Source organism: Scomber japonicus, chromosome 14 (assembly GCF_027409825.1).
Source record: "Scomber japonicus isolate fScoJap1 chromosome 14, fScoJap1.pri, whole genome shotgun sequence".
NCBI classification, from domain to species: domain Eukaryota; kingdom Metazoa; phylum Chordata; class Actinopteri; order Scombriformes; family Scombridae; genus Scomber; species Scomber japonicus.
Window position 1 is genome coordinate 16,791,661 of NC_070591.1, and position 27,991 is coordinate 16,819,651.

At 40.6% G+C, this 27,991-nt stretch overlaps 2 protein-coding genes across 7 annotated transcripts in view; both read right to left on the reverse strand.

Moving 5' to 3' along the window:
• Positions 1–247: 247 nt before the first annotated feature.
• On the reverse strand, positions 248–2,366 carry ppifa (peptidylprolyl isomerase Fa). Its single transcript, XM_053333407.1, has 6 exons — positions 2,190–2,366; positions 2,035–2,065; positions 1,836–1,924; positions 1,640–1,736; positions 622–697; positions 248–529 (listed from the first exon to the last, which is right to left on the reverse strand). Exons 1-6 carry the CDS (start codon positions 2,331–2,333, stop codon positions 394–396), a joined length of 573 nt encoding a protein of 190 aa, XP_053189382.1. The 5' UTR covers positions 2,334–2,366; the 3' UTR covers positions 248–393.
• A 1,830-nt stretch (positions 2,367–4,196) lies between these two features.
• zmiz1a (zinc finger, MIZ-type containing 1a) overlaps positions 4,197–27,991 on the reverse strand; it is a 102,654-nt gene continuing 78,859 nt past the window's right edge. For 3 of the 6 annotated variants that reach the window (XM_053333398.1, XM_053333400.1, XM_053333397.1), the window contains 18 exons: positions 15,054–15,189; positions 13,346–13,460; positions 12,991–13,211; positions 12,681–12,882; positions 12,250–12,531; positions 11,981–12,160; positions 11,665–11,733; positions 11,382–11,547; positions 11,140–11,281; positions 10,600–10,810; positions 10,303–10,408; positions 9,981–10,141; positions 9,802–9,869; positions 9,637–9,705; positions 9,247–9,530; positions 8,768–8,958; positions 7,616–7,885; positions 4,197–7,414 (listed from right to left, as the gene is read on the reverse strand). In XM_053333398.1, the coding sequence (XP_053189373.1) occupies positions 7,307–7,414; positions 7,616–7,885; positions 8,768–8,958; positions 9,247–9,530; positions 9,637–9,705; positions 9,802–9,869; positions 9,981–10,141; positions 10,303–10,408; positions 10,600–10,810; positions 11,140–11,281; positions 11,382–11,547; positions 11,665–11,733; positions 11,981–12,160; positions 12,250–12,531; positions 12,681–12,882; positions 12,991–13,211; positions 13,346–13,460; positions 15,054–15,189 (2,981 nt within the window). In that variant the 3' untranslated portion in view covers positions 4,197–7,306. Of the gene's footprint in view, positions 7,415–7,615; positions 7,886–8,767; positions 8,959–9,246; positions 9,531–9,636; positions 9,706–9,801; positions 9,870–9,980; positions 10,142–10,302; positions 10,409–10,599; positions 10,811–11,139; positions 11,282–11,381; positions 11,548–11,664; positions 11,734–11,980; positions 12,161–12,249; positions 12,532–12,680; positions 12,883–12,990; positions 13,212–13,345; positions 13,461–15,053; positions 15,190–25,626; positions 26,325–27,991 lie in introns of those variants that run through there. The other 3 variants (XM_053333402.1, XR_008322933.1, XM_053333401.1) reach the window with 3 other exon arrangements.

Genomic DNA, 27,991 nt, shown 5'->3' on the forward strand with positions numbered 1-27,991 from the left:
ACATATTGGATGACCTTCAGTGTGTACACAAAGTGGACGGGTCAAGTTAAAAGTTAGAATTATGAGGAATATATCACAACTGTGGTAAAAATGTCTTTATGTATTATATAGTTTAGTGTATTATATAGCTTTAAATTAGTATTATTTATACGCAAACTCAAGATATAACCATTTTACACCTGATTTTGTGGATGAAATAAATCAATAGATATTTTAACATCATAATCAACAGTAAAAAAAATAATAATCAGATTTTAGTGAGGAAATGAATCACTGAATCACCTGTGACAGTTCCTCCTTGGAAGTGCAATAAAAACATGAGCAAAGGCAAAGTAAATATTAAACTGTTACACGCTGAGTCACTCTACAGAAGTCCATGTGTGAGTTTAGGTGTTACTTGAGTTCCCCGCAGTCAGTTATGACAATTTTCTTTATCACACCGCCATCGTGTAAACCAAAGGATTCCATCTTTGTGACCACGTCCATACCTTCTTTAACCTGCCCGAACACCACATGTTTACCATCAAGCCTGTGAGGAGAAAGACACAAAAACTTTAAAGGCTAATAAGTGATTACATTTGAATGTGGTGAGTAATAATGGCAGATTAAAGAGTATTTTACCAGTCAGTTTTAGTCGTGCTGATAAAGAACTGTGAGTTGTTGGTGTTTGGCCCTGAATTAGCCATTGACAGGGTTCCTGCAGGAAATGGAAAGCCAATAAATAAATCAATTAAATGTGATGCATTCAACAAGATCTTGACCTTTCACCAGTGACCCAATAAAAACTGCATGTTCAGGCTTGACTGCAGCACAATAGAAGCATGACACAAGTTAACAGCTGTGTTAGATGAGGGCCTGTTTCTCTTTTCTGAAACTGACGGAAAAATGTAACATGCAACAGTTTAAAACGAAGCACCAAATAATCAGCATGTGGATTAAGTTTATTCAAGCAAGAGTTATTTTGATTAGTGCCTGTTGACTCTCTAGAAAGTAGGTCATTCACCTGGGGATTGCAAAATCCATATAGCTGGTGGTTTTAGTGCTGCATGAGATTACCACTGCCATCTAGTGGAGAGGTTGGTATATGAAACACAGCCAATACAAAACCTGACAAAGTGACACTCTGCCATAATTGTTCAATCTGCTGAACTTTTTTTTTTTCAATTGACTGATCAAAAAAAATAGTAAGACATTTTAAATCATGGACTTTGACTTGATTGTTCTGTGTGAACAAAGAATAGAAACCTAAATATATTCAATTTACAATTATATAAAAACAGAATAAAGTGGCAAATCCCTATATTTGGAAACTGGTAGATCCTTGGCATTGTTGCCTGATGAATTATGATTAAATCTGTATCAAAACTGTTGGTGAATTTTCTGTTCATCTGGTATTTGTTAAATTCAGTGGCTCTCAAACTTTTTCACATAAAGAACTCTAAACTGACACAAAGACCATGGATCACCTGGTGAGGACCCCTGGGCATCCCCAGACCCTACTTTGAAAACCACTGCTGCTTTTTACCACTACACAAGACACTTAAAAACACAGACGCATGAAAAGATGAATATGAATCATGGATGGATGCAGGGTTGTCTGTTTCATCCTGTAATAGAGATAACTTAGAGATGTAGGTACCTGACTCAGTGTGTTTTAATTTGAAGTTTTCATCTTTGAAGGATTTCCCATATATCGATTTCCCTCCTGTGCCGTTGAAGTTGGTGATATCTCCCCCCTGTGACAGAGGACATGCAGGATCAACACACAATATAACACTAGACCACCACACACACACACACACACACACACACACACCCCTTCACTATGATCTCACCTGACACATGAACTCAGGTATGACTCTGTGAAACACACACCCCTTATATCCAAAGCCATACTCCCTGGTACACAGTGCTCTGAAGTTTTCTGCCAAATGAAAACAGTTATCTGTCCATTAGTATTAAAACAGTCTTTAACTGGTGATTTTGGATATATTTTTGGATATTTTGGAGCATCTTTGGAGAAGTTGAACGTACCTGCAGTCTTTGGCACTTTGTCTGCATTCAACTGGAAGATAATACAAATCACAGTGAAATGAATGAGTTACACTTTGCAATGCACTGCTCATATCTCTGCATGTTTGACTCTACAGCTGCAGGTGGAGAGGCTAATGCTAAAGCTAGCCAGCTACCTCGATGATTATTCTTCCAAGAGGTTCTCCGTCAGCCTCGATGTCCAGAAACACGACCGGGTTCTTGGCGGGACCGGAGGAAGTCAACCTGGCAGCGGCGATACCCAGCGGGCTGTATCTCATGCGGGTTTTAATCTGATACATCACTCATTAGCTGACAGGGTGACCTGCGGCCCATGGGTGCTGCTGCTGCTGCTAATGTTTACCCGTGACGTCACACAGATGCGGTGCTCAACAGCGACACCACGTGGTAGATTTAGAAAGTATAACCTCAACTTTGATCAAGAAATCGGACAGAAACAGAAACCCAGACTGCATTTTCTTTGTTCTGTCTTTGAGTAGCTTGTTGTGTTACCATGTGCATCCTTTAACCTTAATCCTACTGCAGACCCCACAGGTATAATGTTTGACATATCTCATCTATCATCCAAATTGTTCAATTATTTTGTCAATCAGTTTGCTCCCAATTATTTAATACCATTGTTTTAACTATTTCTGTTTTAATTCGTGCTTTTTGAAAATATGATTGAATTGGGGTCATTTGGGGCCCAATTCCCCCTATGCACTTTTGATTGATGGATGTATTATGAGTTAATTTTTGCCATGGGTCCTAATTTAAAGTTTCACATAGTATAAAATAATAATAATCTGTTGTTTTTGTTTTTTCAGATGACATTAATTACATAACTGATACCATTTTGAAAAGAAATAAGTTAACATTGTGCTTTTATGGCTGTTTCTTATGGTAGTTTATTCTTGGGGTCCCTGGTAGTCTTTGTATGTTAAATATATTGGTCAGATGAGGGTTAAACAAGAATATTTTACTTTGTTTTTATAATTTGACAATAAAAATTGAATTAATTCATTTAAATTATATGAAAATTTTAGCAGGTCAATATTTATCTATTTAAATATACTCTCAGTTTTGAGAGACATAAATGCTAGACTGCAGGGATCACTGATAACATTTACAAAGCATTCAATATTTATCTCCCTCAGTCATATTACATTTCACTTAGTTGGCACCAGATGTTTTTTTTTCATTTCTGCTTTGTTTTGTTTTTTTACATTTTTTTCTGTTTTCCTGCTTTAAACTACTGAACATGAAGAGAAACAACTCCTTTAAACTAATTTCATGTTGTACAAATACCAAACCTAACTTGCACTATTTGTGCCTAAAACAGGGTTGGTAATACATCCAAAAGAAGGATTTTACAACTTCCAAGTTTTCCTGTCAAGTGGTCATCAGTATCTGCATCAGAAACTGTACCTGCATCATAACATAATACCAAAAACGCCTCTGTAACAGTTGACACAGTATGTTCTTCTTTATGACCCTTACCCAATACATTTATGATCTATCTAATAATCTATCTTATCAAAGTTGATTAGATGCCAACTATTAGGGAAATGTATCATCAACATCATTAGTCTAGTTTAGTAATCTCAGGTACACTGAACTGATCAAACAGAATATGACACAGACTGATGGTTTTTCACATTCCTCTTCATAGACCTTTTTGGTTTTTAAAATTTACCTCAAGAATCCTGATCCAACCATAGAAAAACTAAGTCGTTTCTCACAGTAGTTTTACAGCTCATGTCTGTGACTCACTACTGTTATCTTATGAATTAATTATTTAAGTGGTGAAATAGACATTTCTCACAGCAGACATTTTGACTTGTAATAGTAGGAAAAGAACAAGTGCATGCACAATACCAGGACCCTGGGACTGAAGCTGCTCAATGGAATTCAGATATTGTTAATTTAATTAATTACTTCCATACTTTTTCCCTGTCACATGTCAAAATGTCCTCTGTTAAAAAGGGTTATTGAAGTTATTCTGTGCTACTCCAGCTTGTAAATATTTTTGGATGTATGTGTGAGTCTAATTGCAAAATCTATGTATCTTTTGTTTTGATGATTGTGGAGTATGTGCTGGCTTAATTATGCTGGTTGCACTTTGTATGTCAAGAGACACAGGACATTGAATATGTTTCATCTGAATACATATTTATTAGATAAATATTAGGATGTCACGTCATCTAACTACATACAGATTTGCAAGACTAAAAATCACAATGTTTTTCTGACCAGTTTAGAATATGAAATGATTGTACATAGAATGTACAAAACCAAAGAGACAACTGCCACTTGTTGTGCCAATCACTTCAGATTGTACCTTTATAGCATATTTTGCCAAATTGCATAAAAATTATAAATTTGACAATTTTTGTTTTTTTTACAAACTGTAAATTTGGAAACAAACACTAGGAGCCACTCAAGGCTCAATGTCTCCAAGTCCCAATTATACCTCAAAAGGTTTTAATAATTTTGTAGCACCTTTATAAAGTACACAGGTAATAGAGAAATACACAGAAGTTTAATATTACACAAAGGAAAACTGTCTTTTTTCTTGGAAACCCCACGTGGAGGGGTACATAAAGTATTTTACATAAATGAACAGGCGTGGTTAGAGAGGTCTGCACAGACGCAATCAAACACAGACTCATTTTCCCAATTCAAAGTCTGACAGGAGGATGCAAGCTTTACAAATTCTAAATACACTATGCACACTCCCCCTGGAGAAAATGAATACATTTCTGTTAATGTGTCTCTATTTGTCATTTACATTATATACACATATCCCTTACATCCCCACCCCACCCTTTGCCACAATCTCCCCTTGTAATGCAAACAGGAGGAAGGCTCCCCCACATTTCATTTTACAATGTTAATTGCATTCTCTTTTAAATCCTCAAATGAATTTCCGCTGTCTGCAATCAGACAGTACCAATTTGTATCGCTCAAATTTCTACAAGTGATGTGAAAGGTTACAGTTACACACTGTGTAGGGAGATAAAATATCCCAATGCGGCAGTGCATTGTCTTTAACAAACATACAAACAGAGAAAAACAACGTCTGATCCTTCAGCTGTGTCATATGCAGGTGATTTGATCAACTTTAAAGACCAGTAAAGACATATTTGGTTCTTCTAAAGGATTACAAATCTCAAACTGGGGAACTTTTTAGCTTCCAACACACAGCATATTTTAAGTTGACTATACTGCATAAAACTGTGTAAACCAAATTATATCTGTCATTAAAAACACTGGACAAAAATAATAACTTAAAACTTGAAACAATATAAAATGTGATGAAAATACATGAATCACGTTCACACATTTTTGCAAAGTATGGTTATCAAAAGTTCATATTAGGCCTCGAAACAATCTGAAGGACATTTGCAAATTCTCACTTTAAATAACGAGCATGTTCCAATGACATTAAACAAATATTTTTGGGATAATTTGGACCTCTAAGCTGCATCAATCAACAATCTTTTTGGACAGAAAAATCAGCTCATGTAAAGATGACATATTTTTAGATACAAAAAAACAAAATGAATAAAAAAATTACTAATTTTTAACTCGCCTGCTGAGTAATTTAAATGTTCCTTTTCACTGATGAGTTACCATAAGGTGATGGAAAAACCCTACACCAATACACAGGTACTCAACACAAGGCCAGTGAGAGTGCATTTGGATCAATTCATTACAATATTGGATTGGTTATCGGGGATTGTGTGCGTGTGTTTGTGAGAGTGTGTGTAGTCCTTAACAGACATACAGTACCGTGTAGTTGCCAGTCATAGATAGGTACAGTACTGTACAGTCACAAAGTATTCACAAAGGGTATATACAACAGCTCTGGAAACACTGTTGGATCATGCAGGATGTTTTTTTTCCCCAAAACAGGATGCAGTTCAACAGTAACAACAAAAGGAAAAGTCAATAAAATCACACAGATGTTTTCTATAAAATACAGTAATTTAAAAACTTCTGTAGATGTCTGTAAGATGTTATACCAACATACTATCCAGGCCCAAACCCTGTACAAAAAAAATAAGAACTTTGGTGATGTGTATTTGATTAGTCTTAATGTGGGACAAAGATAAAACACACAATAAAAGGACAACAATAAAAAAAAAAACAGATGAGTTTGAAATAAAATAATAAATATAAAGACGTGAGAAAACGATTTGATCGAGCACATTTAGGCTGAACAAAGACAACAGGAGCCATTGGCACACATGCACAAAATGGTGCTGAATTGGATGAGGAAGAGCGAAATGTTACAATAAATACCACAAGAACGACTGCAGACCCAGTGGAGAAAAAAAAAGAGGACTGAGACAGCTCTCAAGGTGGATTGTTTTCTCGTTCTTCCATTCAATGTTTTTCTTCCCTTTTCTGTCTCAAACTTTCTCTCCCCGCTGCCTTTAACAATCGCTCGCAGGCAAACCAAAGAGAACACAAATACACACACGCGCACAATCACTCACACACTAGATTGCGCAATGTGCGCTCGTTTTCCTCTGTTGACACTCGAGGACATTTAAGCTCATCCTTTCACTGCTCTGATTCTGATGAGGTCGTGCTGACTTCCAGTTAGTCAACTGTCACACGCACACGCACACACACACACACACACACAGGGAAATAAGGGGTCAAAGGGCATGGCATGTGCCAAAGTTTTGGAAGAACACATTTCAAATAGGATAAAAACACTCTTAAAAAGACGATGTTTTTTCCCCTCAGATTCTTGTCTTTTTTCACAAAAGGAAAATCATGATAATAATATAAAATAAAAAGCTACAACACTTTACCTCGAGCTCACAAAGGCTCCTGTCTCCTCTGTGTTGTTCACACATGATGATTATAGCTGCACAGTTTTCAGTTGAAAAGTCACAAATATCATATATGTATATATATAATATCACTTTAGTGCCCGCCAACATGGCTGTAAATGGTGTGTTTAGAGTCAGAGGCGGTGGAACTGGTGAGTGGAATCTTTACACAAGGACAAAAAGGGAGTGTAGGGGATGAGTGGCATTCCTGCCTTCTCCCTTGAAGTTCCCATACAGGTGCCTCTTTTCAGCCGTGCTCCTATGTCACACATTATCTGTTGAGAGACTGTGTGTATGTGTGTGCGTGTGTGAGCACAGGAAGCTGCTTGAAGTGTCGATCGGAGGTCAGTGACGTGTGTGGACGGACAGTCAAACATGTCATGACTCCTGTAGGTGAGAGGAGGGTTTGAAGGGGAGGTGAGGGGCTAGTTGTTCTCGAAGAGGGAGAGAAGGTCATCGTTGCTGTTGGCGGGAAGGTCGGGAGGATCCAGGTATGATAGTAACTCGTCTGGGTTGGCCAACTCTGGAAGCAGCTGTGGATAAGAGGTAGAAAGAGATGATGAGTGGCCAGACTAAACAACCTGAAAACACCTTTATCTTACTGACGCTGGAGGAGTGTGAATAAAAATTGAGAGTCCACAAACAGAGCAGGAAGCAAAGACGTGACAGCAGCTAAAGCAGACAATGTTAGCTGAAAACAGGTAGCTTATGGTGCCCAAAGCAGATACACTTACATCCAGCGAGGGTTCAGGCATATCCTGGGCTCCCTGACCCATCTGCCCATCTGAGGAGGGGTTAAAGTTCAGATCGCTGTGGGGGTGACTGTTCTGCCCAGGCTGCTGAGGCTGCGACTGGCGAGGCGGCTGCGATGATTGGCCGCTGTGATGCAAGGGCGGCCCTGACTGGCCACTGTGATGCAAGGGCGGCCCTGTTTGGCTGCCAGGGTGGGGAGACGCATGCAAGCTCTGCTGCATGGAGTTATGTGACTGATCGGGATGGGACATCTGCAGGTGCGAAAGGAAAACAGGGAGCGACAGAGATGGAGAGTGAAAAACAAGGAGGAAGATACAGTGAGAGACACAGAGAGAGTGAAGGAGAGAGTGTTAAGGAAGGGGAGGAGGGTGTGTGGAAAGAAAGGGAGGAAAAGTGAAATGATTCCCAGCGTGAGTAATATGGAACAGGCCTTTCGAAATGGAAGCTGTGATCAGCAGACATGTACAGCTGCAACATTATACAGTGACATGAGCATGTGAGCATGACTGAGAACACATGCTGGCTAGAGGCACAGGCTGCACCTTGTTCACATAACAGATCTGAGCCTTAATTCTATTTAGTTTGGAGCAGATTCTTCGGAGATTTGTTCTCCAGATTTATTCTCAAAATAAGCAGAAGAAAAAAGCTTAGAAATGAGACCAAATGTATCTTAAAAATGAGACCAAAAGTATTCCTAATTTAAGATTATTACTACCTCAGCTGATTTATTATCATCCCAGTGGAGACAAAAATGTATCCCCCGATGATTTACGCTGATTTACCAACAGACCATATAAAACATCTAAAATAAAAATAGGTTATTTAAAAAAAGATCTAAGTAAGTATCTAAGCTTTCACTGTCAGCTCTTGTATGACATGGAGATGACATCCAACTTCACATAATGATGCAAAAAGATGACAGCAGTAATAGGCTCCAATAGTAGTAGGTTCCACAATCTATATAGGCTTGCTGTGGTTCTGATTTGGGTTTTTTTGTAATCCACCCCTATCATTTTTTTTTAACAAATTGCACCCTGACTACAAGCTATTGGTCTACTTTTTTCACCACTATTATACTGGCATAGCATAAAGGCAGAGGAAAGGTATCAGCTCTGTAAGTCAACCCTACTTACTGCATCATTCATGCCGTGGCTGAGGGGCTTGTCTTGGGAGAGAAGACCACCAGGTCCATCTGGAGGGTGGGAGAGCTGGGGGCCATGGATGAAGTCATTCATGGGGGGGCCGCCTCCACCTCCTCCAACTCCACCACCAGCAGGGTTTCCGTGAGGGAAGTCAAAGTTCCCTTGGCCATGGTAGCTATTGCCTGTAAGGACCCAGAACAAACACTTTTTTGTCAAAAGGGTAACTGCGGTTTGGCTCTGCTGACTTGTTTGATAAATCCCTAATGTTGCAAAAAAAATCTTTTATGAAACATTTATCAGGGCAATGAGGTTCAGCATAAAACTCTCCCTGGGGCTGTTTCTTTGTTTAATGCACTGGAGACACATCAATAGTTCCTGCTGTAAAATGCTAAATAGCTCACTTTTCCTACAAACACGCTGACTATCCTGTTATTTGTCTACACAGTAGAATCCTGGCTGCTTTTCATTACCTGCTCCTGGGTAATCTACCCCGTTGCCACTGCCATGTTGACCTGGGTGAGGGGGGTAGGGGCTGGGACCAGGGCCAGGGCCAGGACCAGGTCCTGGGCCAGGGCCAGGCCCTAGCTGGGCGATCATCTCCATCACATTGGGCATGGTCATCTGACTGGGGCTCATAGTCTTAAAGCGCTTGGCAAGTGGTCCGTCAGGGTCCTCTTTGATGTGTAGCTCAGACTTAATGGGGACAGGTCGCCAGCTACATGTTGGATCTATAGTGACTTCCTCGAACTCTGAACTGTTGAAGGAGAAAGTGGAATGTGTTCAGAACACTTAAATCAAAGTAAGTGTTCTGAACATACTTTGAATCTGAATTCAGCAGATTAAATGAAATAAAAACCTACTTTTGAATGGCGTTTAGGATTCCCCACATGTACTGGTCCACCTCCAGACCTTCTAATAATGCCGTTTTACTGAAAGTAGACAATAAACATTAGATTTCATTCCTTGGATATACTCTTTAACAATCATTCAATTTTACATCCCCAAAAAGTAACTTTTTCACTTACTTGCATACAGGACACCTCCATGTCCCCCTCTCACAGTTGAGCTGCAAGTAGGATTCCAGATCAAAGCACTGTGGAGAAGAGCACCACAAACACTCATCACAATTAATCCCACTCTTGGGAACATGAGACCATTTCTCATTAACAACAAATGTTTACTGCCTCCTTATATCTGAACAAACCTGGACATGTTTGCAGTCATGCCCTCGTGCAGGTAGCTGGATGCGCCGGAAAGTAATGGGACATTTCAGCGACACTTTAATTGCCGTCTGTTCCACGCCATCTTCCCCGTTAAGAGTGGTGTTGCCTGCTGAGGCCGCTACGCTGCTGAAGTTCCTCTTAACTGAAAGGAGACGAGTTTAAGAGGGAAGGTACAACTTTGTGAGTAGTTGCAGATGTATTTCAAGATATGTTTAAAGAAAACTATGAAAAATGGGTGTGAACTCATGTAATTGAGATGTACTTATGCATTTTAACTATGCTAAGAGACAAAATGAGCCATACTCTTGGTGATGCAGTGTTCTGCAGGAAGGAGTCTCTTCTTTAGGAGCCCCTGGAGGACGGATCGCACAGATGGCCTGTGGACCAGCTGCAGCACAAACAGGTGGGACTGCAAAGCAACACAAGAACATAAAAACAAACAGAATTAGTACAGACAGCTGCACCTCTAGTCTATTTAGCACTATACGAATACCAAGTTAATTCATCTGTGTGAGAATCATCACAGCTGATCTTTTTTGTTGAATGGAATAATAACATACTGCACTTTAAGTGTTTCTATATTTAAGTGTGCACACTCACACAGCAGCAGGCAGTGACGGTTATCTGGATGGTGTTTCTTCCCGGTTGGCAGACGTGCTTCAGGTGCAAGGGTTTGTGGGAGGTTTTGTTGTCCCCCCTCTCGATGGTGAGGGGCGTGGCGTTGACACTGACCTGGACGGAGGCGGGCCAGTTGGTGTTCATCTGCCTGTCTTCATGGTGGTAGCACTTAAACTGGAGCTCAAGGTCTGACCTACGGTGATAGCAGGACAAGTGAGACAAAGGTAAGCTATCATGTATATGTATATACATATATGTGTGTATTTTCAATAGTTTACATGAGATAGTTACATAAGTATATGTATGTACTGTATGTAGCTATGTCATAGTATGTTTTAGGTGAAATGGGAGTCACATTCTTGAATGTTGCCTTCAGAGCAAGTTGTCTTAAAGATATATTACTGAAAGTTGCTTTTTTGCATACATTTTATGATACAGAACATGTGCTTGTGGTGCCGACTGTGCACTGACAGGTACAAATGTGCAAACATAATGAGAATGGAAGGCTTGTGTGTGGCTTACCTCCACATGAGGGTCTGGTGGACGGACGGTCGAAGGTGGAAGACGTGGTTACTGACAGCCAGATTGTGCTCCAGGCGGAAAGGCTCCAGCACCACCCCGTCTCTGACTGGGAACGTCAACCGCAGCTCCTCATTGGGGTTAGCTGGGAGAGAAGAAAAACAAGGTATTCGTTTTCTGAAATGAAAAGAGCATGAAGATAAAACAAATAAGTCATAAAATGAACCAACTGCTGTGGTACTCACATGGAGGGGGCGGAAGTGCTGTCATATTTGGCTTCATGTCGGGTGGAAATGGGGGCTTCACATCCTGGTTTGGCGAAAGGTACGGAGGAATACTACTTCCTGGGGTCATAGGGGGTGTGGGGTTTCCAGGGACTGGCGAGTGAGGGTAGTTACCCGGCCTAGGGGGCTGTAAAAGACAGGAAAGTCAGATGATGAAAACATCTGTATAACCCATTTTACATACATGCCTCGAAATAAGTTAAAGTAAAGCACTTTTTCTTTTGGATAGGAAGTTAAAACATACCCCATTTCCTTGGCCGTAGGAGTATCCACCACCAGAGAAGTTGGTACTTTGACCATTGAAGGGCTCTTGCTGTAAAGGAAATAGAAAGCAATAACAATTTGAAACACATCCTTACAGCCCAAGGCATAAACCATGCAGTTGTTTTTGAAATGTGCTGCATTCAGGGTCAGTACTATAACAGTAACTGGTGATTTTTCTGCCTTTGCTTTACACACAATGCATGCTGGGATAGGCTCCAGCCTCTCCTCAAGTACGAATAAGTGTGTATAGAAAATGAATAGATGATTAGTTGGCATTTATAAAGATGGTTGCAGACCTTGTAGTACTGGCCCATGGGCATGCCAGGTGGGTATTGTCCTTGGCCCTGCTGCCCTGGCATCCTCTGTCCCGGGTAGTTAGGAGAGGGCAGCGGCCTGGTGGCATTTGATGTGGGGTACTGCCCCTGCTGTGGTGGGAACTGACTGTTAGGCCCGTACTGCTGGCCTCCATAACTTGCCTGAAGGAAAGATAAAGGAAAGAAAATGTAAAAGAAGAAGTAAAGCACACATTAAGGTGCTATGTGACACATCAGAGCTCTCCACTCACCTCCCCAGGATATGGCCTCTTCATCCCCTGCATTGGCATGCCTTGTCGAGGTCCTCCAGGATAGCCTTGCTGAGGCATCCTTTGGCCATGAGCACCAAAAGGTCCCATGCCTGGGGTTCGAGCCTGGTTCATGCCCATGGGAGGCCCACTCATATTAGGATTGTTCATAGCTGATCCCATGCTGGCTGGATTCATACCTCCAGGGGGGCCTCGTGGGCCTGGCTGGTTCATGAACTGGCTACTGTAAGCCTGAGTAGGGCCCATTTGGAACGATGAACACATCTGGAGGAAAAACAGAAGGAGTATTTAATAATATTATTTTGAGTCTTCAGCAGGTGGTTGGATAATAGCTTCCTGTGTATATTTGTATTTACAAGCTATTTGGGAAGTGGACACAGCTGTAAACATCTGTCAGCAGGTGTGTGCCATACCTGCCCATACTGGTTCATATCTTTATTCTGGGTCTCCTGCAGAGCTGCCACAGTGGCTGTTGCTGTGGCTGTTGCCGTAGCAGCAGCAGCAGCGACAGCAGCGGCAGCAGCAGCAGCAGCTGGCTGTGCAAAGTCACCAGGAGGACGTGTATGGGAGGTCATCCCCATACCTCCTGGAGGCGGGTTAGGGCCTCCAGAATAACTGCAAAAGAAAAACAAATAACACATGTTTTAATCGTTATACTAAATTTTATTGCTTTCATTTGAAAAAAAAAAAATACAGAAAAGAGAATGGTATCCAGGCTCTTACCTCCCACTGTATCCCCCAGGACCTCCAGGGTAGCCAGGTCTGCCGTACATGCCTGGTTGCATGTATGGCTGGTTGGAGCCTCCTTTTGTGGGGAATTGTTGCTGCTGAGTATTGAACTGGGGAGAGTTGAGGCCTGCTGCACTGGCAGACATACCCGATGCCATAGGGTTACCCCCAGGATTCATGGGGTTATTGCTGTTAGCCATTGGGTTACCCAGCACCTGGATTTAACAAAGCATCAAACAGGTAAATAAGTATCCATTTGAGACAAAGACAAATCTTCAGAGTGAACCATCTGATTGTGTATAAGAAGTGATGTCAGGACAGACTGATGGCAGCTCCTGCAAAGACGTACCTGACTCTGTGATGTATTGGTTACACCCCACACTGTTGTAACCACAGACAATGACCCAGGGGGCTGGTTAGTGTTTTGTTGCCAGGGGACAGAGTCATAGGGAAAGGATCCATCACTGGAAAGTAGATCAAAACACAAACATGTGCCTAATGTCACTTGAAGTTTCAAATGGTCAAGAAAAGAGCCAATAAGAAGGCCAACAGAGTTGCATATCCATCCAAAAATGAGAATTATTTGGGATTTTTTTCTTGCCAAAGTGTTAGGCAATTTGAAATGTTTGGCACTCAATTTCAAAACATGTTTTCAGCCAGGATATGTGCTAATGGCTGCACTGTGAGATGAGTAAAAAGCCCCAAATGAGTTGATAGGGTTGCATGCCCACACACATCACTAAAAACTAAATGTGAGAAAAATATTTCTTTGACTTGTTGAAAAATCTTTGGATATGAATCGTTAGGGTGCAGCTGGAATGTTTAGCATTCAGAATCAAAACAAATATCAGAGCATAATATGAGAGTCGGTTACATATGATAAACAAGCTAAATCCTCATGGGAAGAGGCAAGTGGCCAGTGGAGTTGGAAGAAACTGCTGTTTTTGGAAAGCAGCTTGTTTTTACTCAGAGGTTAGCACTTGGAATGAACGACATGTTCAATATTTCCTCATAAAGGCACAACATTATCCCAAGCTCCTCAGTAGAAGCAAACAGGACTCTTGGCTAAATCCAGACTTTCTTAGAGGGAGAGAGAGAGAGAGAGAGAGAGAGAGAGAGAGAGAGAGACAGAGAGAGAGAGAGAGCGAGAGAGCGAGAGAGAGAGAGAGAGAGAGAGAGAGAGAGAGAGGGAGGCATGAGCACACAATGTTCTCCAAAAACATTACTTCACAGCTCTCTTCCCTGTCAGTTTGTTCCTCCACCCCAAATAACCTCATTTCCCCTCAAAGCAATTCTGGCTCTTCTCCAAACAATGGAAATCCTCCTTGTCTTTGCATGTGAATTACATAAGCACTGAATTCAAGATAATAGCTTAATAAAGACTGACCCACTATTGCACACCGTCTCTAAAAAAAATACTACAGTGAACCTTAAATGAACTTGTCTTTTAGATTTTGTGAGAATGCATGTTCTAAAAATACTTTAAAGGGAAAAGCAGAGAAATAGGGCAGCAAATGCTACCTTAAAAAAGGTCCAGGACTCATTGTCATGAATAATGTAAAATAACTAACTGCATGGATTATATTGTTCAGTCACTGTGTACTGTTTTGATAGGAACCATATGACTGAATCTTCAAAGTACAAAAAGAAAATGAGGTATTCAATCAGTACTACTCCACAGTTGTTATTGAGGCTGTAAGTTGCTGTAGTTTAAAACACAAAAAAACTGTAAACTAGGGACAAAAAAACCATAACACCAAAAGGCTTGTATCAGCCTAAGAGACTGTTACTAGTGGTATTAAAATTAATATGTGTATCCGGTGTGCACGTTCAGTGGGGAAAACAAGTGGCAAATGGGTAGAAACAGCTATGATAATATGCTAACCAAATTTATTCTTAGTTGTCCTTCAGGCTCTTATTTTAACTTTTCTTAATACCCTCTGAAGTGGAAAACAGTAACCTTGACCTGATCTGAACATTATATATATATATGGATAACCATGGATAACCAAAGTCTTGACTCATGTGACAGGAGACAGGACATACTCCCCACTGACCTGTGTGTGAGGCCGGGCTTCATGCTGTTCATACTGGGCTGCATAGGGACTTTTCCCTGCGATTCGTTCTGCCTGCTCTTCTGATGACGCAGCAGGAGGAGACGACCCAGCTCCTCGCACCACGACGACAGCAGGGCTGCAAAGGAAAACATACAGACACACAAACACACGTGTTAAGTCTTCCCCTCAGCACACACACATAATTGCCTGGTGTGTATTTATGATGCATGTTTATGGTCCTATAAGTGAATGATCACATATAAAATCACATTTTCTTCTGATTTCAACTTCAGTTACATCAAACTTTTAAATGAATAGACAAACAAACCTTTGTTGTCAGGTTAACAGCTCAGTACAATGAATTGTACTGTACACAGTGTCCAGAGCCTGAAGATATTACTAAAGCCTCCAGGGGGCAGCCTTACTCAATAAACCTAGATTGATTATTTGCCTGTGTGGATTTCACAACAGCAATATCGCTACCTGCAGTGTAAAATATAAACTGAAATCTATCTGCAGCACAAAGGACCTCCTGGGTTTTTTCTGCCACAGAGAGGGAGAAGCTGAAATGGAGCGTGAGAGGCAAACACAATGATTAGAGTTGAAGATATCATCTATGTAGGAAGTAAGAAATGACAATATCTTCACTCTCCTCCACTCACCACCCACTACTTTATTCTTCTCCTCACCTCCCATGTCACCTCATATCTCTCAGACAGTGCAGCCTTCTGATCCTCTTAATGAAGACATGAGATTTTTTTTGCTCTTGTGCAATATGCCAGTTTTATATATGTATTTGTCCAATGCCAATTAACTTGTCTTTTTTGAGTCAATCATTTTTAAATGTTTAGCTTGTTTAAATACACTTCCTCTTGATTGCAGAAAGTTATTTAACTGAACTTCAATTTAAAAAAGAAAGTCACTTTTAGTAATTAGATAATTTGCCTATTTTAGCATTGTGGACCTAGATACACCAGCATTTACTGTAGGTAGTACTGTTAACAGGTTTTAGGGGCAAACGTTTACAAAGCTACAACCAGCGTCTGACTTGCAAATCAAAATAATAACATGGCTGTCAATGGAAAAATCAACCAATTATTGTGATTTTGAGATTAAAACCTTGTTTATATTTTGCCATCTGTACCCTGTACATCATGATTTATACCACATCTGACATTGCTTCAGCTCATAATGTATGATACTTTGAGTGATTTATAGCTTAACTGAAAAGTGACTATTAACAAAGACAAATAAAAAGGAGAGGTGAGAGGGCATGGAAAAGAATGAAGAAAGAAAAAAGTAGAGTGGAACATTTTCTTGTAGAGGGTGGAGAGAGCCAAGCCTCCTAGTTAAAGAGGAATTATTCCACCCTGCCATTACAGAGAGCTTATCTCCCCACTAAATCACCACCTCCACACTGAGGGACTGTCTCTTCAGCTGGCAACCCACCATTTAGACCTAAAGATCAGCTCCAAGCACAAGTGATGGAGCCACTCTAAGAGACAGGGAGAGAAAGAGAGAGTGAGGCAGAGGAGGAAGGAGAGCTGTGGTGACTTATCATATCAGTGTGACTACGAGCCACCAAATCTAACAAGCTGCCAAGGCCAGAAGTCATTCATAATAAAGCAAGCATCTGCTCTGGGCATTGCGCATATTTAGCAAGCTTAGTACAGTACATGACCTTGTTTTCACCTCACAGTTCCCTGTGTTAAAACCGCTGCCAACACCATCAAATACCCTCAACTACGCTACCTCACTGCTCTCACTTTATCGGTTCACTCTGCATAAACACCCACATTCCTCTCTGTCATTTTTTTTTTTACATCTTATGTTGACAACTGCAACTTCTGCTCTGACAGGTCTGTCTAAACTATTATCAATTAAGATATTTTGTTGACTTCATTAATGGCGAACAAGAAGAGCAGATACTAAGAGCTCAGACAATCCAGCAAACTAAAGGGCTCGAAATTATTAACAGCCACCAATCAAAGGCTGATAAAATAGCGGCTGTTAGATTTGCTTCACTCACTAACCAAAAAAAAAGGTCATCTACTGAGTGTTGGTAGTATCTGAAGGTTCACTAGCCATTTGACCAGTGGACTAAAAGGTTAATTTTGAACCCTGAAGGAAGGCCGATCTCCATTTAATCCCATTTCATTTACACTAAAGACTACTGAAGGCTCTAACAGCTACCTGCTAGAGACAAGCCAAGGTCCACTACTTATAGAGTTCTTTGTTAAAACCTTACTCTCTCTATATCGTCTTTGCATCAATCGCTTCCACAGTCATAGAGGCCCATGGTCCTTTTGACTTTCAAATAAAACTATGCAGAGTGTAAGGCAGTAGATGACAAAATGCTAGAGTTGAACTGTTTTGAACCAAATCCTGTGAATTTATATTCAAAGATTTATTAGTTCAGCATAATCTGCAACAGGCCAAATCAAAGAGATAGTTTGGAGGATGCAGTTAAATGGCGAGTGCATCTTAGCTTTGCCCAAATGTTGGATATCTAGAGGATCAGGTAGCATCTCTGCTGAATGTCAGTGCTATTTGATAATGTGTTGACATGCCAGTTTACAGTTGGGTGGAAAAGTAAAGAGATTGTAGCTACATTATGTAACATAAGGCTTATCTGATGCTTTTGTCAGTGCTGAATGGAGGCACCTTCTCCAGCAACAAGGGTTTTTACTATTGGCAGTCTATATTTACAAAACTTTTTTCTTTTTTTAAATCTCTTGACAAAAGACACAATTGTAACACTTACATTACAGTCTAGAGCAAGTGTCATTAGGAGCCTGTAAGGAGGAACTGGTTGTTTGCGTCTCGTGTTTTGAATATAGAAATGACATAACACTTTACTCAGACATGCCATTGCTCTTTGGAGACGTTTAAAGTTGTTTTTTCCCCTTCCTTTAAAAGATGCAGCTGCTGATCCCACTGAAATCCACTAATAGAGTTTATCTTGGCTAATCTCAGCATTCTAAGCTTTAAACTGTAGGCTGAGACAAAACAGTGTTTTTATGACAGGGTAAGAAGAAAAAGAAAAACTGAAAAAGAAACTACCAACACAGTTCCTGCTCTGGGTGACTAATGTCTACAGACTACAGTGGCACTCCTCTGCAGTGCAGACTAAAGCTACTGTGTGATGTTGAGTTGCCTGTACTTGATTCTTTGTAATAGGCTTTGACCTCTGTACTGTCCACTACCAGTAGAAAGAGAGAGAGCGAACATGCAGTAAGCTGATTTTTCAGGAAACTCTCCGGAAGCCTCTGAGTGGCTTGATTTCTTAGAAGCCGCAGCTTTTAATTGAGTAAAGCCTAGAGACATCTGGGCCATCCTCATCCATGCTGTATTTAATGCTGTATGGCTTACTGATAGCAGTAGCCCCGGCTCAATCTCACCTCACCTCAGCCCCTCTGGGAGCAGCAGGCAGGGAGAATATGCCCTGGTAACAGGCTGTAAGGCCCATTAACTAATGACAGAGTGTGTGTACAAGTCCTCTTTTACAAGGAAACCCCAATGCTAATTACTATGAACTCTGACAGTGCAGTGTGTGTGCAAGCATCTGTGTGTGTCTGTGTGTGGTAAAAGCCTTCTGCTGCTGAGCATATCATTTGCCAGTTAAATCATGACAGATTGCAAACTATCTGATTCTAGGACACTTTAAATGTGTGCACCCCAACTTAATTCAGTTAGAGGCGCACTTGTGACTCCACTTTGTTGATAAACACCTGACACATTTTAAAGGAGCAGTGTGTAGAATTTAGTAGCATCTAGCTGAGTGAACTTGACAGAAATGAAATATAATATTCATAATTATGTTTTAAATTGTTTAATCACTGGAATCACTGTATTTTTATTATCACAGAATGAGCCCTTTATATTTACATAACCACGGAAGCCACCATGTTACACCGCCATGTTTCTACAATAGCCCAGAAGGGACAAACTTAACACTGGTACTAGAGAGGGCCTTTCCCTTTTTTTGTTGGTTACAATCTGCAATCAACTGAGAGTTCCTCTTGCCCCTCAGTGAATAACTGCTATGCCCTTTAAGAAAGGCTCTTAACACTCAACTTGGACTGCTGTTGCCCTGGTCAGTTCCTGTGCATGAATCACTGAACACAATATACTATGTGACTACACAGAAAGCTTAAGTTTAACCAAGCAATTGCCCATACAGTAGAATAAAATACATAAGCTCAAATGGTCTCATTTTGTACCACTGCATGTCAAATGCCAGTGATGAAGTGAATCTACACCCACTGACATGGCAATTTCCCTGGATGCAAACAGATTTTATTCGCACTCAATCAGTAATTTTTTTTTAGGGCAGCAGAACTCTTCTGAAGGGAGCACAGAGCAATTTTAGGAGAAAAAGAAAAACAGTTGGACCAGGTCTTAGTGTAAATGTTGTAAATTTGAAGCTAACTACTATTGACTAACTAAATGTGACATTTTAATAAATGAAATATGACAAATTACAGGAAATGTGGTTATATGCTACTGTATACATCAACAGCAGAACCGCATGACCACAGAATCTTACACAAACAGTTGCATTTGTCTGTTTCTGGAACTCAAACGCAGGAAAAATGAGACACTCCACTGTGGAGTGGGAAGAATCAAATTGACACCTTTCTGCATGAGACCTTCATTAGATTGCTCCTGAATTTGTTTTAGGGAATCAAACACATTGCAGAACCAAAGTGTAACTCAGTGTGAGAGGAGTACCTGTTTCCAGTTAAAGTAGACATATCTTGATATCAATATATCAGTGGTATGATATGTTACTGACATGGTATTATGGAGCAGCTACAGGCTTTGCTCTCATGTTACATAATTAAATCCCATTTTTTAAAAAGATGTTAGATGTTACTGTTGCACTCTCATGTGTTAGCAATGAATGGTGTCAAATCAGAATGAAGAAAGAAATTATGTCTTGTAGCTGCTGAACAAACAAAAAAAGAATTTTGTAAAAAAAAAAAAAAAAACGATGACTAAATATGTTAGTCAACAACCTCTTTTCCATGACTAAGACTAGACAATGACGAAATGGCACAAACATCATTAAACACTGATTAAAAACTGTGACTATATCAACATGAAATAGACTGTTTTGTTGCTGTTGTATCTAAATATCCTCACTGTTTATTGGATGGCATATGTAGCAGTTCTGTTTCCTGTGCTGTACACACCACATTAAGACCACACCAGCACAATGAACACAGTGAGGAGTACATTATCTATTTTATAGAATTCCAGATAACATAAGTGTGTCATGTACAGCTCTCATTGTTTTATAATAGTTTTAAAGAAAGAACTGGGCCCCAGCTGTTGAATCGTGTTGGTTCATGATAAACATGCAAATCACAAAGTGTCTGGAGATATTCCATGAATTGATACCATCAGACGAGACACTTTCTGCAAAGCTGCATTCTTAATCATTTAACCTCAGATAATGAGATAAAATCTTATGTTAGACAAGTTTGAGTAATATAATAAAAATCTATTTGTTTCAGCTTGACTAGTTTAACTGAAATGTTCAATATAATCTGATGGTTAGAAAAGACTAAAACATTATCAGTTTTCATTGACTAAAACAATACTATAACAGTTATGGTTTTCTGTGACTAAGATAAGGCTTTAATTGCCACTGTCAACTGATTTAAAAAACTGTTGATGAAATGTGATAAAAACTAACCAGGACAGTTGATACAGGATTAAGACAAGACTGAATTTAAAAAATAGCTGAAAACATGAGCACCACTGCTGAACTACTACATTTAATGCAACTCTGGGATGTCACTGTTCATGCTCCTCTTCCTTTGATGTCAACAATGTAAAGTATACACTTGAAAGTTTGGTTATGACACTGAATAAGATATTTTTCACAAAAGTTTTTCTCGTATGCACAGCATGATGTTAAGTGTGCAAGAGTCTAAATATATTTTATAAATCCTGGCTCTCATACTCTGCATCTTCACATCACCTTTGGTCGAGAAATAACCAAAAATCTGTCTGTCAAACCAAATTCTTATCACCAGTTCATCAGTGTTTGCACATGTTCCTTTACTTTCTACAGTAACAATATTTGACTCCACAAGCCACACTGGTGATGTCAGGCTTTGATAAAGACATTTAGTACCGTGCATGCAGCTCTACTGTAGTTCCGTCGATAAAATAATACAGACAAAAGAGGAAATGCTACATGAAAAAACACTGCAGCACTTGACGTAGAAGCCTTCTGAGACAATGTGTGGGATGATAAAAAAGAAGCAATTTATAAAAGATAGAAGCGGAGGTCTGTATAACACTGGCAGGTAGGTCTGTGCTGTGTGGGTACAAAATATTATGCAAATGACGAATATGGAGGGGATAGTAAAATCCTGCGAAATAAAAAAGTCATGCTTTTTGCAGAAGAGTAATGGAAGCCATTTAAGCAGTCAATGATATCCCCCATCCTGCCCCCTCTCTGCTCAGCCAACTTCTTCTAAGTGAAGAGCATATCAAATGGGCTTTAGTCTCAACAGCTTGAAGGCAGAACAACTCAAACATGCCCTGCAGAGATAGCTCTGTCAGAAATCACACTGAACCAAAACCAGGCCTAAAATATAACTAACTACTTACAAAATATCAGAATATAAAAAAATCTAAAATGGCTTCATATTAAACTACATTTTATCAAATCCGCTTTTAATTGTCTGTAATTGTTTTGTTTGTCTGCATTAGTAAAACAATGCAGTTTTTTTTTCCTTCATGGCCTGTTTTGACAGAATTTCATCCACAGCTTCTGGTCAGTACACCAGACCTGAGCGGACAGAGGGGGGGAGAGGATGGATGGAAGGATGCTAGACGGACAGGTGGAGATGGAGGGAGTGGGCGGATCCCCTCCTCCCCGGGATGTGTGTGGGGGACATAAGCCAAGAGATGCTGCAGCCCAGAAGAGAGGGTAGCTCTACCTGAGTCACTCTGACATCTCCTGCAGGTGCTGGTTTCTGTGGGGGTTCAAATTACACATTTTTAAACGGGGCAGAGTTATAAGAATCAGCATGAACACCAAACATAATGCAGTATGACGGCTGTATCTGACTAAAAGGTGCGAAATGTTGAAGCTTGAGTGGGAAATGTGGGGTCTCTGTGTTACATGTGGCCAAAAACAAACGATTACATAAGACACTTCAGCCTATTACAGTCTGGATGTATTGTGGAACATATCTCATTGAACTGAGCTTGACTGAGACTCACTGCTCTGATGGACATCTCTTGGCATAGTATTTATAGCAGCTTTTAAAAGGGTCATTCTCATAAATCAAATACTCTAATCTGTGTGTCATACAAGCAGTCAAATGGGCATCACTGCAAAGGACAAGCACTAGGATGCAAAGGTCATTTGTACAGTATGTTATTTAATGTCCATTTCCCTTTTACTTATTGTGAAAAAGAATGAGTGGCCATTTTCCAAGATGTATTTACAAGCCCAATGCCATGTTTATATCCTAAAATGTTCCTTCCATGGAATTATAATAAATAAATAAAAAATAGAGGTAATACAATAATAAAAACATAAAAATCATACTGTGGCCTACACAGTCCCGTTTATATTAGGATTGTGACTGACAATTATTTCCATTATTGATTAATCTGCTGATTGCTGAAACATTTATAGTGATGTCATGTTTAGTGAGACCAACAGACCATAACCAAACTTAATCAAATCATGAAATATTTGCCATTTCTACTTGAAAATAACTTACCTAACCCTAACCCTAACCCTAACCCCCTAACCCTAGCCCAATCAAAATAATTGCCAAGTAACTTCCTTTTGATAGACTAATCTTTGCAGCTCAACTTCCTGTGACATCAGCACATCGAGTGACATATCAGAGCACATCAGCTACACAGTTAGCTTTGGGTACATTTGTAATGACAGGAGTTACGGCACTGACCTATGGACTTGACCTGCATCCTAGCTGCAATATGAAAATCAGGTGGCTGCTGTATCTGAGTCAGATTCTCTGTGAGTCATTGCTTACTGGACACAGAAATAAGCTCTAGGTCACGACATTTCCACATTTGTACTGGAGAACTGTTGCAACATTCACAAAGCTAGATAACAATACTATAATAATTCCTTCATCTTTGATAAAACTAAGTTCACTCAAAAGGCATGTGAAAGCAGGGAATAGGGAAGTAATGCACATGTCGGCACAAAGGCTACGTGCCACACAAGCATATGTGCAAAAAACTGAAAAAAACAGTAAGGTAAATATTGCAAACTGAGGTCTGTATTAGTGAGTAAACAAACACAGTCAGTGTCTGCGTTTTGTGAAGATATGCTTATACAGTAAAGCACTTTGCATGGCTAGAAAGAACATCAGAGAACAGCAAGCTGTGAATGAATTGCTCTTATCAGCCACGCACAGCTCCCCACCACTGGAGGGGAACTAGTAAATATCACATGCCTAATTATAACCAGACATGCTACTTGTCTCAACTTCTACAATGTGTCTTTCATCTCACACTGTTGTTCCTTCAATGAAATCATTAGGGTGAAAAACACAATCAAAAATTCTGAGATTTCCTGGGGCTGCTGTTTCATAATATAAGGGTGTGATTAAAAAGTAATCCAATTCCAGCTGTGGCTCTATTACAGGTGAATTAGTTAAAGGAGAAATCATTGATGAGTGGCCATGAGGAGACGTCAAAACACCTTAACTTATGCTGAAGAGATATGAAAGCCAATAACAAGACTGAGGAATCTTTTAAATGTTTCCTGAAACACATCCTGCAAGAACACTCTATTGCTCGAGGCACTGAGAGCTCCACCCTCGCTGTTATCAATACCTGACATCAGTTTGTCCAACCAGAAATTTTGTTTCTGAATTCTCAAGTGACAAATAAAACTTCACTTGGCCACTTTATTTCAGTGGAAGGATGGAAGGATTGGAAGCATGGCAATGATTCACAGAAAAAGCAGAAACATATTGCGAAAACAAACGCAAACCACACACACACACACACACACACGCACCCACACACACAGACATACACACGCTCACGCAGTTCAAAGTCAAATGTCATGAATGAGTCACTCAACAGCCTGATGGGAAGTATTCAGGAGTGCAATCACAAGAGGTCACTTAAATGTGGAGTAAAGTGATATAAACAAAGTGTTGGAGCCAAAGAGGAAGGAGGAAGGCCAGAGTGGTTGCATGTGGCCGTGAGGTTTAGGATGCAGACAGCTTCAGCAGTTTGCACCCTGCTCGGCCTAACAGGAAGTGCTGCAGCTCCCCCACAGCTAACTGGAAGTCGTACTGTATCATAGTGTTTTCAACATGTCAATGGAAGATTGTGTTATTGCTTCATAACCATTTGCTAATTAGATTGTCAGTTTTAAGGTTAGATTAAAAAGCACTGATTGAACAGCCTGCAGCACATCATCTTAGTTTTATGGCCTAACTTGCTGTTATTCATTCAAGTAAAAGGAAGTGCTGTTTCCCTTTATGAGACACACCTTTGACCATAAGAAGATAATTCCTATTCGGTTGCTGAAATGCATTCTTAAATACTTGAAAACCCCACTAAAATGCTGAAAATCAGGCATTTGCTGCACTGATCTTAATGCTATGTCCTTCTATGACTATACTCCCCCCCCTCCTTTCCCTCTTCCTCCTCCTCCTGTCCTAATGAGTGGACAGGCAGACAGGCTCTGGCTCCAAGCACAGGTCATCAACTTAAAAAAAGAATCCACAGTGGAAAAGTGGGTCATCTTCTCCTGACATAGAAACACATACACTTGCAGTCTTCACACCAACATGGATAAGTAATCCTTCAGGTGCCATAAAGTGGGATAAGTTGTTGAATGTTAAGTGTGATGCTGCCTTGTTACCTGGTCTTAATATTTATTCTTTACATAGACAACCACGATGGAAACAGTTGTGTCATTAAGACATAAAAAGACTAAACTACAACATAGGTTTGTTCTTTTATCTCTTTGAAACCCAACTAATTGTTTTACAATCAAATCTGACTTCCCTAACCTGAAACATAACCAACATACCTCAACATTTAACCCCAACTCAAAGCCCAAACTAAACTGTCTTAATACTCAGCCTTCATACATAACAAGATAGACACACAACTACAACCTCACCTGTAACTCTGACCCACAAAGCCCAGAAATAGCCCAAAAACATATGATTGTGCACTGTGCACACAGACACAAACCCACACAGAGTGACAGTTTGACACAACAGCATGTAGGCCAACCTGTGGTCAGCTGATCCGTTCTGATCCCAGTGGCCAGTGTTTTGGACTACAATCACACAGCAGAAGCCCATATTATTTGTGGCCTAATTTGCAGTTTAAAACAAACACAACAATGTCAAAGCACAGTTGCAATTAATACTTCTAACTGACTAAAAATAATGCTGTTTCTATTACTGCAGTTCAGCTGGACTCTGTTAACCACTCATCCTGCTTCATGAATGCATATATGCTCAAATAATATACTAGATAGTTTTGTGCAGAGATACACACATGGGCAGCCAGCACAGACACACACACTTACCCAGAGCCAAGCAAAGTCCCTGCACATCTCATCTCATTCCCTTCATAGCGCAGCGAAAAGACTCAAGTGTCACAAATGCTCCTGTTCCCGCAGAGGCCAGTGGAAACTCTCAAAGCTTTTGCTGCTTCCAAGCCTTCTGCCTGCACCTTATCACTGTCACTCTCTGCACATATCCTTTACTCTGCTGACTCTTTCTTCCCTTACTTCCTCTCCCCTCTTCTGTCTTCCTCTCTCTTTCTCTTTTCGCTCACTCTCTTTCTCCTCCCCTGCTCTCTGATCTGTCTTTTTCCCTTGTCCGGCGTCTGCACAATGCACATCAATTATTCAGAGGCAGTCTCCCGGTTCCTTCTGGCTTATCCAATCAGAGCGGGGCTCCGCACTAATGGGCTCCTGCTGTACCTGCTACCGGCTCCAACACACTCTCGAGACAGCGGGGGAGGAGGGGAGAGGGGGGGGGATAGACAGAGGGAGCAGAAGAGACAGAAGGAGGAGGGAGGATGAGAAGGAGAGATAAAGACAGCGAGCCGACGCAGACAAACAGTAGTAAAGATAGAGGAGGCAAGATATTCCAATGCTTCTCACCTCTGTCGTAAGGTGCTGTTATTAATGTGCCTGGTCTGTCTAGCGCTCAATTGCCCTGTTTCTCTAAGATGCCATTAGACACTTAGACAATGCACACAGAAATGCACACAAATGTATTCTAGCAATGCGACAGCCATTTGTCAGGAAGGACAAAAAACCTAAGAGAAGAGGAAAAAAAAGCTGACAAACTCAGATTGCAAACTTGCAGAAGTGGGTGGAGCTAAATATGCTAGGCAGGCTGGCTGGAAGCCAAAGCACAAAAGAGGAAGTGGGAGAACAAGACAGTACGAGATGTAAAGATCAATCTGTTCAAAGACAGACAAGTAGTAAGACATCAACCTTATCAGAGAGGCTGATGGGACAATCTAACCTGACAACGTCCCCCCTGTCTTCATCAGAGGCCACTTTGTAAATCCAACTAATAAGACACATCACAGACTACCAGAAGAATATCTGAGTGCAGCTGAATCAAAGGAGGAGCAGGTCGAGGGTGAATCTGAGTTCATCCTCTCGTTGCCTGCCCCTAACATAACGTAACATGCAAAAAAAAAAAAAAAAAAGCAATCTGGATGAAAGAACAAGAAAAGGCCTAACCTGTCATTGTCCTCAACCCTTACCTAAATGTTGAGATGTGCTGTGCAGCTGAGGAGGGGGAAAGCCCACTGGCCTTGTGACAGCAGAGGGAAGTTGTCTTTTGTGTGGCTTTTGTGTGACAGACACACTCAGTCATCAACAGTTTCACAAATATCCCACGCAGAAATGAAACGCGCACAACGGAGGCATTGTTGGACAAAAATATAACTTGAACAGGGTGTGTCAAAACCCCCTGGGGGTATGATGAGTGAGGGGGGGTGGCAGAGGCCTGAGGTGTGGGTGCCAGATCAGTCAACCCTGAACAAAAGGAGGATTTAAGTCATTTGCTCATCCGGTTTTTGACAAGAACAAAGTCTTCTGTGTTTGGAGTACAACTGCAATGCTGGTTCAGCTGGGATATTAGCTAAATGAATTTACTTGCAACTGTGTAAATCAGACCAATTAAGAAGCAAGTGATAGAAGACCAATCAGCCAGAGGCTGGTGATGCAGCTACCCTAATAAGTATTTCCCCATGAGCTTTATTTCTATAAACTTAATAGTGAAGTTCTGAAGGTAGTTTTGTGTTGCAAAGGGATTTCATCATCTAAGGCGAACCGCTGGAGAGTGTCAGAGGAGAGGCCCGTCTGCTAAAAATAAACTCAGTTTCCTGTTAATAATTCAGCGTGCTGCTCTTACTCAGCAGTAATTAAATATAAAAGTCTGTAAGGTTGATTGGGTCAGTAACAAAGGATGCCTACACCTTCCTCTGGTTCTACACACACAGCTCAAAGATGGAAAGAAAGACAGGGTGCGAAAATCAATCAAGTGAAAGTAAATTGAGACAGATAAGTGGAAGACATGTCAGATTGTCAAAGGCCAAAGGTAGAGAGGGAGGATGTGTGTGTGTGTGTGTGTGTGTGTGTGTGTGTGTGTGTGTGTGTGTGTACTTATAGACACTCACACAGTGTGCATTGAGTCTACACAGGGTCTAACGGGAGCACTTACTTTCAGTTGTTCATTCTCTTATTATGGCAGTTTTGGGTTGGTAAACTGCTCTGTGTGTGTGTGTGTGTGTGTGTGTATTTATGTGAATGTGTTTTTCACTCGTGGGGTGAGTTACAGCCACACCCTGGAGGTTTAATGTCACTGTTGACACAGCAGTGGTTGTTTTCCTGATTGCCCTGTGAGCATGCTCTGTCGATTGACCGA

Coding starts and splice junctions, on each gene's coding strand:
- ppifa (XM_053333407.1), bottom strand. CDS start 2,333: ATGTATCAGATTAAAACCCGCATGAGATACAGCCCGCTGGGTATCGCC. Junction 1,925..2,034: donor CAAAGTGCCAAAGACTGCAG/GTACGTTCAACT, acceptor TTCATTTGGCAG/AAAACTTCAGAGCACTGTGT. Junction 698..1,639: donor ATTAAAACACACTGAGTCAG/GTACCTACATCT, acceptor CATTTCCTGCAG/GAACCCTGTCAATGGCTAAT.